Source organism: Ctenocephalides felis, unplaced genomic scaffold, assembly GCF_003426905.1.
Source record: "Ctenocephalides felis isolate EL2017-DRISC unplaced genomic scaffold, ASM342690v1 CF-g0.4_SCAFFOLD_01604, whole genome shotgun sequence".
In the NCBI taxonomy this organism is placed as follows: domain Eukaryota; kingdom Metazoa; phylum Arthropoda; class Insecta; order Siphonaptera; family Pulicidae; genus Ctenocephalides; species Ctenocephalides felis.
In genome coordinates, this window is record NW_020537758.1 from 28,411,398 (window position 1) to 28,426,895 (window position 15,498).

The 15,498-nt window shown below is 27.8% G+C and overlaps 2 protein-coding genes across 2 annotated transcripts; one reads left to right on the top strand and one right to left on the bottom strand.

The window, feature by feature from the left end:
• The first annotated feature begins 7,852 nt into the window (after positions 1–7,852).
• On the top strand, positions 7,853–12,384 carry LOC113372428 (senecionine N-oxygenase). Its single transcript, XM_026612757.1, has 8 exons — positions 7,853–8,193; positions 9,346–9,484; positions 10,218–10,391; positions 10,475–10,559; positions 10,948–11,142; positions 11,441–11,604; positions 11,673–11,816; positions 12,123–12,384. Exons 1-8 carry the CDS (start codon positions 8,006–8,008, stop codon positions 12,297–12,299), a joined length of 1,266 nt encoding a protein of 421 aa, XP_026468542.1. The 5' UTR covers positions 7,853–8,005; the 3' UTR covers positions 12,300–12,384.
• A 212-nt stretch (positions 12,385–12,596) lies between these two features.
• Positions 12,597–15,168, bottom strand: LOC113372320 (FAD-dependent oxidoreductase domain-containing protein 1). The gene is made up of 6 exons (XM_026612642.1): positions 14,631–15,168; positions 13,923–14,226; positions 13,518–13,854; positions 13,186–13,292; positions 12,848–13,102; positions 12,597–12,782 (listed from the first exon to the last, which is right to left on the bottom strand). The coding sequence occupies exons 1-6, from the start codon at positions 14,895–14,897 to the stop codon at positions 12,643–12,645; spliced, it is 1,410 nt and encodes a 469-aa protein (XP_026468427.1). The 5' UTR covers positions 14,898–15,168; the 3' UTR covers positions 12,597–12,642.
• Between the last annotated feature and the right edge of the window lie 330 nt (positions 15,169–15,498).

Here is a 15,498-nt window from a genome sequence, read left to right on the forward strand (position 1 = left end):
TTCGCTGGGAATTCAGATAAATCATTCAGAATTTAACGTTTTGATGAACTTTTAGTTTACGATACGCAAATATTTAAATAAATATATATTATTAATTTAAATTTTATACATAATTGATTCAAAGTTTATAATAACAGGTGGGTCAAATTGTAAAAATCCTACTTTTCATAGTAATTTTCTTAACAATAAAGGCTCAATAAAGAAAATTACAAATGACAACTTGATTCATTAATATTTCATTATTCGTTAAGTTTCCTTCAAATTTCGATCACAAAATATAAAAAGCAAGCATTTATTCAAATAAAATCATTGAAAAGGAATAATTATATTTTTTTCATTGTAATTTGTATGTACCTACTTTATCTTATCAATATTCCTGATAAATGGTACTAATATAAACAATTTTGTATATTACTATATCTTGATCCTATTTTCATGATAATTAGGGTTTTCATGATAATTAAGAATTTCTATAATTATCAAATTTTGATTATTTATCAAATTTTCTTCAAATTTTAATAGCACAATGTTAAAAAGCAAGCATTAATTCACATAAAGTCATTAACAAAGAATAATTATATTTTTTGTGACAACGTATAAAACGTTGTCATCATTGCTGATAAGTGATACTTTTTATGGCTATATTGATCATAATTATTCCATAATATTTAATCATTTCTACAATTATCAAATAAAAATAATGGTCAATTAATATATCTTTGTGGGCATTTTTTGAAAAAAATTATTTATGAACAACAATCTTTATGTTGATTTTTTTAACGATAACTTCTAGAAATTTTTGTTAAGCAAAACTGAAACTCCACTCGTGCATTAAAATAACGCATTAAAAAAATAACGCATATTGAATGAAAAATGATAGAAAGCGTTGTTATGCTTAACTTTTCCTATAATATCCATTTTAGTGGAACCCAATAAATGGGCAAGGTGTAGTTATGCAATAAATCTTATATTATGATATATCGGATATAGCGTTTATATATTACACTCATACGTTGAACTTATATTGATTTATATGGGATTATCCGTTTGCTATTTCTAAATATATCGTTGGGAAAAGGGATTTTTCTTTTCTTAAATCCACAGATATGAATGGTGGGTCGGTACGTATACCCCGAAGAGATTTCACATAATATTGGACCCAAGGGTGCAATCGACTTACAGATGTGCCGCAGATTTTTAAACATTTCCGAGAATGATTTTATGAGGAAAGTTGCTTGAAAAATTGCGATGTCGTTTGCGGTAACGATCACTTGTCTAAATCATCGAACTTGGAACTATTTTTGGAGAAAAAAATAATTATGCTCCTAACTTTAATTTGTAAAATATTTCTAAATATGCCTTAATGGTTACAATTTCTATTGCAAGTGGAAAATCGAAAAACTATTCTTATAAGATTTTTTAAATAAACACATTTCTTAAATTTAAACCCCGAAACAACAAAATATTTTTTTCTAGAATGAGTTATGAAATGTTAAAGTTAAAATACACTGGTAGTTTTATTATTGCAATAAAATAAATTAATAGATATACAATAATTGGATAATAACCCATGTGCTTAACATTATTATATTCGAAATATATTTGGTACAAGTTCTTGCGTAGTGCAACTTGGAAGTAAATGATACAATAATCCCTTTTAAAGACTTCTCAGAGAATGTTCTTGGAATGATAAAACTTAATAAAACTGCGAGTCAATTTAGTGCACTAAGGGTTTCGTCATCGTAATAAATATATTTATTAATTTCAAATATATTTATTCCACTTCCTCATTTTAATGAGATTTTTAGATGTTAAATGACGAGTATGCGCACAAAACTCTGAAAATATTATAAATGGAATAAGTGACTTATTCCGGTTAAATTTATTTTATACGTTCTGCATATGACTCCTATAAATTCACATATAAGACAATTTTTATGAGTAGCTTTTAAGAATTAATATTAATATGTTCAGACATGGATGGCAAACAAGCTTTTCATTTTTCCGCAGTTCTCGCCGCATAAAATATATTTTCTTTGTGCTGTTAGTACATTGTACAATTTTATGCGGTTAGTGAGCAAACGATATTTTTGTCACGTACTTATTACAGTTGCAAATCTTTATGTTTAACAGCTGTTCCAGTTATGCTATACCGTGGGGCAACGTCCTGGCTCCTGCTTGTTTTAATAAAATGTATACTTCCGCTAGCAAGGTCGAGTTGAACTTACATTTTACCTTAGAATAGGAGCCAGGGAGAAAATTGTGATTGCCCTTGTGCATTTTATATTTTTATAACTTTAATTCATATTTCTAGTGAAGACATTAGAGTTAATAATTGCAGACCGGGCCTGCGCAAGATTATTCCTTTAGTCGTAAATTCAGAAAATAGGTACGGAAGCAGAAGTTTGAAAAAAAAGTTGAAAAGTATATTGCGCTACATTATTATCATCGAAAATAGCAATAATGATAAATAAAGTGAATAAATTATACTTATCAATTAATATTATTTGTGAAGTAAATTTAGTCTGGCACTTGTGGGTCAAATGTATAATATTAAATCCTGTTTAAATAAAATCACAATTGATAAATATAGGTTTGTGTGATACATTCTGATTCAATTTTTATAATGTTTCATGCTAAATTCATTGTCTACGTTTTTATTTCCCATTTATTATATACTTTTCTTTATTTTGAATAGTACTATATTCCAATAAATAATTTATAAATGAAAAGAATTAGTTTCTGAATGTTTTTCAATTCCTCAATGTTACTAATGTTTTCATCAAAAAATCTTCCGAGTTGCTCATTTTATGTTTATATGACATTTGAAATCATTCTGGATAATTGAATAGATCTAGAACAGAAATGTAGTATTTGGGCCAAAATTAGATACTTTGTCGACGACCGATTAAAAATTTCATGAAACTTGATAAGGACTAGCATTCATTAGTTTTAGGCAAAAGATAAGTGCAAAATTTTTCTTCCAAGTTTTAGCCAAAAATACTGAACCTATTTTGAAACAGAAACGGTAAGGAAGATAACAGTCGAAGATTGTACGGTAGGGATCGTCCAAGCCATTATTTGTTACTAATTGTTAAAAAATGTAATTCAATGAAAATATTCACAGACTTATTTACAATAAAAATCTTGGGTTTCTAGAAGACTTAGAGAACCGTATAAAAATTGTTTTTATGTTCTATCTGATCCTTTGTTTAAAATTAATACAGACAGTGTTTTAAATTTACTGTAAAAAATATCATAGTAATATCAATATAACCATAAGTCCAAATGGGCACTATGATAGTTTTGTACAGAAGTACCTTGTTATCGGGAAAAATTTCAGATTTCCTCCCAAAAAGCCAGTAATTTATATTTATATATTCTCAATATGTCCCAAAGGTATTATTATGATCAGAAAGTTCAATTTTAAAGCGCCTACCCATTAAAACTATGAATAGATGAAAATGATTTCAGATTAATTTTAATGATTTTATTCCGAGGTTTAGACTAGTTCATTTATTACATCGACGCCTTCTTTATATAACTGCGGAGGGCTGACGACACGAGGTAACGAATTATAAACAATCTTAAAATAATTTCTGGCTAAATCACAGGTCCCCTTTTCTCCATCTTGTACCGTCATAAATTGAACGTAAACATGTTTTTTTTCTTTAAAATTCTCAAACACTAAGCTTGTGATGCCGGATACAGAACAAAGTTTATACAACGACTTCTAAGAAAATTATTCAATACAAGGAATCGAAAAATCAATAATATCTATTAGTACCAAAGACTAGCCACAAATTATGGTTTACACAATTTTAAAAATTAAATACCATGAACTTTGTGCAAATAATTCAAGTAGAGCTTAATTCAATGCATTATAGAAACAGTAGTGTGCAAATACTTTTATGTCCGTGAAGAATTCATCAAGAACTATTATGAAGATATATTTCAATGAGAAAACTATATTAAAAAATAAAAAGTAATATAAATATTTTGGAATATTGATTAAATTGTGTATGTTTATTTACTTTTTTTAATTTTGTTTTGATTTGTATTATGATTTGCTAAGCCAAGGTTTTTTGCTAGATTATAAACATTAGTCAATACTGTTAAATTTATTTTTTAATTATTATTGAAAGCTCATTATTAAGTTATTAATTATCAATTTTGCCAAATTCTAATACTACGGTCAAAGCACAATAATCAAAGAAATTTTTCTTTTTAATTAAATAATTATAGTATTTTGTTGCTATTTTGTTGAACTCTTTCATGCTTTTCACCATTCTGGATTAATTTATAATTAACTAATACACTATAAATAATAAAATAATTTGAGATAAATAAAAATATAGCATTTGGTTATTGCGGAAACATATTGGGTAATTTTTTTTTAATAGAAACATGAGGACTTGTGCTTTTTCTTAGATTTGTTAGTACGGAACCTTAATAACTTTCATATAAAATGCATTAAATTAAACATATACAGACATCTGTATAGAAATTGCTACAGCTTGTAGTTCTTGAAAAAGACATCGGTAAAAATCTCAAATACGGTTTCGATCCATGAAGGTTTGAACTTTAAATAAAAGGTATTATTGTTCAAATGTGAATATAAGTCATTTATATTTAAGTAATATTTATAATAAATAAGCTCTATAAATTTATTATATAATTAGTATAAATCATCATTTGAAAATTAAATTATAGAGAAATGGGCTTACCTGTATAAGTAGTCTGGTTATGTGCTCGAATTCACTCATTAAATTTAAAATTAGACCTTCTTCGGCGGTATCACTTGCGATTGTTGGTTATTATTATATGATAATTTATTTATTTATTACAAAATATCATTTTTAATAGTAACACGTGTTCTCTAATAAGTTACATGTGTGTGGAATTTATAAATACACGTCTCTTGTTTTAAATAGGCAAATGCTTACTTATGTAATGGAATGGCGCAAATCGAGCGCAATATAAGATTGATCATCTATTGTCTAACATCACTGGGCCGTGGATCAGCAATAAGTGTCACTTAAAAATGAATTTATATCAGATAGAAAAAGATATTTGTTATTTTGTATTAATATTTTGTCGCGTAGAACTTCATTAAAATCGTTTGTTTCCGAACAGTGTTCTAAAGTAAACTGATTTTTCAAGATTTTTGCAAGACACCGAACCGTATTTTTTTGTTCAGATCTCTTGTTTTTACCATCATCCCATCCGGCCTGGTACGGCAGGGCATGGTCAAAGATTGTTCAACTATGTTAATAATGAAAATACATCTATTATATATGTTAATAAAATATCATGTTCTTAAGCATCGATTACAACTAGTAAATGATTTTTAAAAATTAAACATGATCAAACCATTAAAAGAATTTTTTTCTACTAAAAGTTAAGTTATTCGTTTGAATAGCATTCGAAAAAACATACTTTATAAATAAAACAGAAAACTTTATGTTCAGAAAAATAAATTATATATATATATATATATATATATATATATATTATTTGCATGAAAATTTGGTGATATTTGTTACTCAATTCTTAACAAAATGTAATTTTTGGTAATCTCGTTATTTTTTCTATAACTGCAATGAAATTTATTGTTCATAATATTTTTTATTTTTAATTAAATTGATCTATTTATAGTTAACTATATTGTACATGGAAGTTTAATACACAATAGAAATAATCTTTAGATTTTACGATGCTTAGCAGTATAATTTTATTTAAATTAATAATAATAATAAATATAATTAGACCAATTTAATTAAAAATAAATATAGTTAAATATTACATTGACATGGATTCGACTTAACTGTGAGTTAGCCTCACAGTTTGACAATTTTATATGACACCACATGTGCGCCCGATGTCCCGTCTTCTTGAAACATAAACAATTTCGAACACATGTGACAACGAAATGGACAAATGCAAGTTTGTGCGTAACGAATCTGTAGCAAGAATTTTCAAAATTGAATTCAATAATATATTGATACATACTTACAAAAAATATACATTACTAAATCTCATTATTGAAAGAATGTAAACAAAAAGTATTAATTTTAAAAAGTTCAAGTTTTTTCAAATTTATAGAGGAATTTATATATTATCATTGATGAAGCATTATGTAAATAAAAAATGTACTCTCTTTTAAACACTAAACTTCTAAATATTTTCAAAAAACTACATTTTTATATCTTCTCTATCCATTTGTCTTTGTATATTTATTTGTTGGTTGTTTATTTGATCAACCCTGTAATAATTATTTATAATTTTTAAACAAAAAGTTTACTAGATAATAGCAATATTATATACATTATCAAAAAAATGATTCATATTTTACCTACGAAATTCAATATTTTACAGCAGTCTAGAATTTGTATGATAATCAGTTCAGTATTTTAGTTAATTTTATTTAGTTAATATTTGATTTATCTGTGTTTTTACACTTTTAGGTTTTGATTTGTAACACAGAACTTAATTAAAATTGAATCAATTAATTTCGCTCATAATTCATGTATTATTATTATTTATCAAAAAAATTATCCGTAGGTTTTAAACTTATTAAAACTCTATCTATATATAATAACGCATCGTTCAAAACCATTAAATAAATTTTATCGCTTATTTTGATTAAGGTCAATCAGCAATTATAGGCGCGGATCATAATTTATACTACTGTTGTTCAAACTGTTAAATTCCATTGTGATAAATTATCTTCTTGGTTTTATACGATATAGATATATTAATCTATGGAAAACTTGTTTGAATAATAATCAATGTATTGCATATGCATGCATTAACGTAATTATGCATTAATGCACTGGCTGATCTTGAAATGTGAGCGATGGATATCTGATTTTTATCAATCTCTCAATTGCAAAAGGAAGTAAATTAACGATAATATTGTTTTTCCGAATTTTTATTGCTATTATAATTAGTTCTGATTTTAATAAAGAGCTTGCAATAGTACATTATATGAAATCAATGTCGAATTTATGTTGAAACTATGAATGTTTCTGTACATATACTAAATTCGTAAAATTACCTTAATTATATTATTTTAAAATATCCCAAATATCAAATAATTTGGTTTTACAGAGATATATATTTAATATATAAAACCTGTTATATTATATATTAATCCAATGGCTTATTTCTATAACTGTAGATTACGTTTGAATTAAGAAAGTACATTTATTTATGCGATAAGTACATGATCAAAATTTAGAATTGAACAAAAATATATTTATTTAGTTTGTAAAAGTTGAACCGATTTCAATAAAATTTATTGGACGTAAAAGAGAGACTGAATTTCTTCAAGAATAACACTTATTAAAATTTCTAAAATTTTGTTTAATATATAAAAGGTCGCCTATATTTATTAGAGTGATGGTATCAAATCGTTCGTATGATTTAACAAATTAAGTTATTCTCTATAAAATTGCGGTTCTGTTTCATTTATTAAGTCAATTTCATATAAATGCATTTAATTAGCAGCAAAGCTAAACGATCGTTGTGCAAGGTCAATAAATCGTTATGCAAGTAACATTAAAATTCCTAATTTTAAACTTTCTCAACTGGGCCAAAACAACAATCATGCATCCAACCATCTACCGAGCAAATTTCATTCAGTAACAAATAAATATATAACAAAATTTCTGTAAATATTTGAACTACTGAAACAAATAAACTTTTATCAGGCACGACATTAATTTACAAGTACGAGGTCCATCGTCTCATAGATTTATACAATTATTTGATAGTGTTGGTTCGTGCGTGTGTAGACAATTGATAACATAATGATTTAAAAACATTCATTTCTTAGTCAATCGTGATATAGAGAACAACTTTAGCAGATTCTCATAATTGAAAATCAATAAATATTTGTCACAATAGATATATCGGTTACAATATTTGTTTGATTGTTATATAATCAGCAATTCGGTGTTTCTTCATTTTATATAATTATTTTTTATTAAATTTGGTAAAAATGAAAGTAGCCGTTATCGGAGCAGGAACCGCGGGTTTGTGTTCCGCACATCGTTTGCTCGAACAAGGATTGTCATGTGTTGTGTTCGAAAGGGGCTCCGAGTTAGGAGGAACTTGGATTTACACTGACGACACTGGCCTGGATGAATATGGACTTCCTATACACACGAGCATGTATAAAAGTCTTAGGTGACCGATAATTTTTTTAAATAATAGTCATTGTTGAAACCAATATGACAATAAAAATACCTTTGAAAATTTGTAAAAAATCTTTTCCAGAACATTTAAATAATTATATTCTATTCATTATACAAATAAATTTTATAATATTGAATTTGGAATGGGTTACAACGCAATATTTTTAAAGAAATTAAGACTTTTTAGGTATAAAACTTTCTTGAACATTCCCAGATCAAAGTAATTGAACTATCAGTTGCTTCCCTATGTAAAATTTGATTTAAGTAGAATAGATAAAAAATTAAGTATAATATAATGAAATATTTCGAACGTTAATTAAAGTTTAACATTTACATATAATATAGTTTTAATAAAATAAAGCATAGCGGAAACTTGAAGAGTTTTAAAACAATATTATTTGATATTAAAGTTATATTTTATTTAGATGTAAAACTTTAATTAATGTTTGAAATATTAAATTATATCATACTTCATTATTTATTTATTCTACTGAAATCAAATTTTACATATAATTTATAAAAACATTCATATATTTGTTAAAGTAAACGTCTTACTACAAAAAATCAAAATAATGTTTGATTAAACACAATAATTTTATTTTCTTTGATTTTTGTAATAAGCCATTTACTTTAAAAAATATATCGATGTTTGTGTTTATAAAAATTATCTTAACCATATCACAACCTATAAAAGCATGCACTTGTAATTAGATTAATTAATTAGAAAGATATATAACGTTTTTGTTATTTTTTGTTAAAACTAATTAACTCCATAATTAAGTCATTGTATATAAAAATATGCTGATAAAATTTGGGTTCACTCATATTTTTTTGATTAACTTACAAAATTATAATATCTTTGGTTTATTACTAAAAATCATAAGATATCTTTCTGGAGTGATATCTTCTATCTTTTCTTTGTTTACACCTTTTGATAGTTTTATAAGATAACTTATTAGATCAAACAACTTAGATTTTGATTGCTATTTAAGGGGAAAATTTCTTTACTCGGACAATTATGTTACCAAGAGATTGTTATTGTCGATGTTTGTTCATAAGCAACTATTTATACAATTGAACAAATAATAGTAAAACTAACAACATATGCATTTTATTGAAATATTATTATGATATATATTTTTAGAACAAATCTGCCGAAGGAAGCAATGGGTTTTCCTGACTTCCCTATACCAGCCCAAAAGGCATCTTACATTCCAGCTAGAGATATTTTGAATTTTTTGAACTTATACGCCGATCATTTCAAATTAAGAGAACATATAAAGGTATATAGATTTATTATAATATTTTTAAAATTATTTTATTTGCATATCATTAAAACAACATCTGATATCACAAGCAAAATTATTATTGAGGTCAAATTGTTTTTAAATAAACAGATTTTATTTTTCCGCCTAGAAATTTTCCTGCAAAATAATCATATCGTCGGATTATATAAAAGCTTTAACGATAATAAGGTACAAGCATTATCTTTATAAATCCCTTCAATAAATAATAGCCCTTTAATACAATAAATTTCATTTGTTATCGTGTATTAATTTTTGATAAAAATCACTAATGATAACCAACATTCCATAAGCCTTCCTCATTAGATTATAAGGATCGAATGGATTCAAATTTATATAAGATAATTTGAAATAGACAGAATATATATTTTAATGATCATTTATATTAATTTTTCTAGTTTATATCTGACCGATATATGATCTAAAGAAGTAAATACTGTACAAATTATACACGTTTGAAGTCTGATAATTCAGACTACATATTTATGTAGTCTGAATTATCAGGTTTCCATATACATGATTGATATATCAACGAGGATCGTATAATTCTTTTTAAATATATACCAATCTGAATATAAATATGTATATGGAAACCTATTTCTGAATGTATGCGGTTAATAGTTAAATTAACATTCACATTCAAATTATAATTTTTGTGATTATGTATTTATTTACATGTCGAATTAACTCATTTAAGTTGTGACATTTTTAGTTTAACCATTATGTAGAGTTGATCAAACCAACAAAAGACGATAAATGGGAAATTAAAGCAAAAGATCTTACTACTAAAAAAACGGTTATAGAAATATTTGATGCAGTGATGGTTTGTAATGGACATTATCATGCTCCATTTATACCACAGATTCATAATAAAGATATTTTCAAGGCAAGTGAAACATAAAAATAATTAAAGCAGTTGATAAATCAAAATTGCAACATTTATATAGTAAGATGTTCTATGATTTTTAGGGTCCACAAATTCACAGTCACGATTATCGCAAACCTGACCCATACACAAACGCACGTGTTTTAGTTCTCGGGGCAGGCCCATCTGGTAATTGAAATAATAATATTTTCAGCCTTTAAAAATATCAATATCGGAATTAAGATCTTAGATAAAGAAACTCAAAAATGATTTTTATTGATCTCACAATTTACAAGTTAATATAATACCTGTGTACTTTATCGGAACGTTTTATCATTTAATGGACTTATGTTCCGAATTATTTGTTTCTTTATCTAATTGTAACTCGTGGCTATTCGAAATATGGTACTTTATAGATAGCATTTTACACAAATGTACAATTTGCATAGGCAGACGGACAAAATTAAAGCGATGATGCACCATTTTATATGTTCTTGCGGTTGTGTTATTTTTAATTAAAAATAACTCAATTAACCAGAGAGATGTAATGATTCATTATTTTTGTGGGATTTCTTAGGAATGGACATTGCACTAGAAGTAGCCTCAGTAGCTAAGCATGTCACACTAAGTCATCGTATGAAACGTGTTCCAAGAACTGTTTTTCCCAAAAATATGACCATGGTGGTAAAAGAAGTTACTGAAATACTTGAAGATGGTGCCAAGTTTGAAGATGGTTCAATAGAGAAATTCGACATTATTTTATATTGCACGGGTAAAAAATGTGGATTATTGGATAATTGATAATTTAGTTAACACTTTTAAAACCGAAAGGGCGATTTATTTTGATATGTGAATTTTCAATATAATTTAGCTATTGCAGAATACCAAGAAATGATAAGAGTACAATGGCGACATTACAATTAGACAAAACAAGTTTTGTAGAATCAAATAAATCGTCATTTTATTTTTTTTAAATATCTGAGCCCAGAAATAAGTACAACATTTTCAAGCCCTTTGTCATTGATGATCATCATCTTGGGAATTTAGAAATTTTTATTTATTTTTATTAGGATATCTATATAGTTTTCCGTTCCTTAGTCCTGAGTGTGGAATTACCGTATCTGAAAATTATGTCCAGCCATTATATAAACATTTAGTTAATATCGAACGTCCAACTATGGCACTAATAGGCATTCCTTTTTACGTTTGTGCAGCTCAAATGTTTGATTTGCAGGTACTAATCGAATTATTAATATAAAGTATTTGACATCCGAATTATTTAACTAAATAGTACAATTTCAGATTCGGTTTGTAGTTGAGTATTTGTGTGGCAAATTTCAATTGCCGTCTAAAGAAGAAATGAGAGCGGATACTGAACGCGACATGCAAAAACGATGGGCACGTGGGGATAGCAAAAGGAAAGCCCATATTATGGGCCCAGATCAGGTATCAATTCTTTCAAAATGATTGCTGTTTTGGATTATAAAAAATGCTTGAAAATGTTCGATATCTTCATAATCCACACCATTTAGATTTCTTTAGCGTTTAGATTTCTTGATTTTGTGAGCCGTTGCTTCGGAAATCAAAAGTTGAAGGTCGGAGGTGGTGTCGCTACTAATATCGATCTCATAAATTCACAATGCGCACAAATCACAAAAAATATTTATCACAATCATCAATAAATTGAAATCTGTTATTCATATAATCAACTTTCACAAGTCGATTACTGAAAATTATATATGCCTAATTTAGGAGGCCTATTACAATGACTTAGCAACTACTGCTGGTATCACTCCAATTTCACCAGTTATGACTAAAATGCACAATGATAGTAGCGAAAGATTTCTTGATGAGTTGGACAAATTCAGGGATGATGTTTATAAGATAGTCGATGAAGAAAACTTTGAATGTGAATATAAATATATATGAAAAACTATAGTAATATTGCATGATTTATCACGTGTCTATTAAATAAAGTTGTATGCAATAAATAAAGTATGTCTGACCTTATGCAAGCTGAACGATAAAGTTCTTGATTTAATGCGCAGAATTGTTAAGATTTGCAAATGATAATTTAAAAAGTGTTAATTGTGAAACATTTGGGGTCATGTAAATTGAGCTTGAAATCTTTTATGGTGTGTCTTTAAGAAACTACATATAATAAATAATTTAGTTTAAATTAATAGCATAAGCATTAACTATACAATAAAAGAATTAGATGAGCTTATAAATATATATTTTATGTATGTCAGTTCTTCATACAAAACAATTATCACACTATATTACTCTCCCACATGGGTTTATCTAAAATTAATCTATCAAAACCAAATCTCGATAAATCGATTTCTGGATGCTCAACACCTAAAACCATTTCCGCTACTGCTCTTCCTACAGCTGGTACTTGTTGTATTCCTGAAATACATTTCTATGTTATATCAAACATCAAATTTATTGAATGGTGAGAATAAGAATTTTACCATGCCCACTGAATCCAGTTGCTATATATGTATTATTGTGATATGGATGCAATCCTATAATGCCATTTTCATCAAAGGTATTGTATTCGTAATAACCAGCCCATGCACTTTTAACTTTAATTGCTTCAAAACATGGAACACGATGTGCTAAATGTGGCCAAACGTTTTGTTCAAAATAATCCATATCTACATCTAAGTTATCGACTGGCGGTTCTTTGTCAGGATCTGGTGAACGACCACAGATATATCTGCCACCTAAATAATTTAAACAAATGGGAAGTAAGAAATAAATGAAGAAAGAAAATTCCAATTCTTGCCATCGTTTTAATTAGTCTCACCTAATCCATCTCTTCTAAAATATGTATTTGTTGGATCGATTGTCAGAGGTGTATTTAAACCTGGAGGAGAATGATGTTGACACTCAAAGCTATACACGTATCTTTTTCTATAAAAGTGAAACAAAAGGTAAACAGGATTTTGAACAATATTAATGATTTGCCATATCAGAAGATTCTATAATTTTAGTGTTTATATTAAATATATCAAATAAATTATGCTCGAATAATTCGATAAATCATCAGGCACTAGTCTCTGAACATTAGATCAAAATAACATCATAAATTTGGATAAATTATTTGTAACGTAACTGATAAGCATCTTGTTTTGTTACCTTGGTTCCACAGGTAAAGGAATTGACAGCAATCCTTCTCCAGTACCAATTTTAGCTAATCTGGCAACATGACCAGACTGAGGTCCTGCAGCTATGACACATATTGCAAACTTTATTGGGTATAAATTGCCATCTGGTTCTCTAACAATAACTCTTGAAACTGGTTCATATTCTCCTAACTCAACTCCTTGTACCATAATATCGTCCTTTTTCTCAAATTCAAATTCAACAGCTTCTGCATGTTGAAAAATTGTACCTAACTCTTTTGCACGGGTCCTCAATCCCGATAATAAAGCCCAAGGATCAAACCATCCTTCATTTTCTAAACCATGACAACCTAGGCAAAATTTTAACTTCATGTAGCAAAAACCTAAGGTAATACCATATACAGATTGAGAAACAAACCTAGAGCAATTCCCTCAGTATTCAGCCATGGAAATTTCTTTTTTAATAATTGAGGTCCTAGTAGTTCGTTTTTGGCACCAAGTGATCTTTGTAATGCTGAATTTTTTTCTAACTGATCTGCACCTTCTTCGGAGGCCAACATTAAATAACCATAAGGAGTAAAATTAACATTTACATCGTGTTTTAGATAATCGTTGATTTTACGAATGAATTCAGCTCCAAATAAGGACATTCGTATATTTTCTTCTAATGAAAATTGTTGCCTTAGTCCACCAACTGATAATACTGTAGAAGCTTTGCTGTACTGAAACAGATGAGAAGTTATTGTTAGAATTTTTTATAAAATGAATTGTTGTAAGCCGCATGATACTACACATATATTCCTTGAGTATCAAAGACTTTAATTAAAGTTATAATGTAATTGGTAGACTCAGTATGGAAAGTGGCAATCCCGTAAGTAGTGCACAATTAATAATACAGTTTCTGAGTTATTGGTCAGACTTTCAAAGCAATAGGCAGTCTTCTAGCAACTTGAATAAACTTTAAATTTGAATTTGATATATTAAAGGCAACCAAGCAATAAGTCTTAAAAATGACTAGAAAGTCTATGTTTGAATCGAATAGACAATCTTATAAATATATATTAAATTTTACAATAATTTTATTTGACTATGCATTGAGAGATGATATTATCATATAGTTACTCACTGTAGGATCCTTTTCCAAAACAACAACTTTAAAATTATCTCCTGCTAATTCTTTTAACCAGTATGCAATGGAGCATCCCATACCTCCTCCTCCAATGATCACTACATCACAATGTGTGTGTTTTAAATCATCATCGGTGACTCTTTTCAATCGAAGGGATCGCAATGTCTTGTCTACCGGGTGATCAGGAGGAAATTTAGAGACATTGTCTGAGAAATACCTCAGTCCTAAAGACCGTGTATTACGTAGAGCGCGAAGAACTTTCATTTCCTAATGATGTTTCGACACTGAAATGATTTCACATGACTCCGATACTTTTGCAATGCGAGTTTATCGTTTGGCTATTGATAAGCGTTATCAGTTTATTTTATCTTGCTAATTGCCTATTGTCGTGCACTGTTCAATAAGATGCACATTGATAAATTAGGTTATGCATTTGAAAACTGAAAACCTATGGAATAACGCATTAATAATATCACCTAATATAATGATTACGTATAAAAATTTTAGCTCTGCGCATAATTATTTATTTTAATTATGTTTCATTTGATTATGTCATAACGCTAAATTTATAGGTTATGTCTCCTAAGTCCTGCACCTTTTTGACATTTCGTACAAACGTGCTTCAGTTTGCAGGCATGCGGGCGACGTATTCATTGTAGTTTCTCGTTGAAGTCGTTTGACATTTCATTTTTTAAAAGTATTTAATAGAAATAGGCAGGGCCGGTCCTGGGGTCCTTAGCGCCCGCATGCAACTTTTTTTCTAGCGCCCCCCTCCTATTAATCTTTACCGTTTTAACAGTTTATCATTAAAATTATATAAATATTAACATATTTATTAAATTTAGAGTATGGACACCACTAGGTA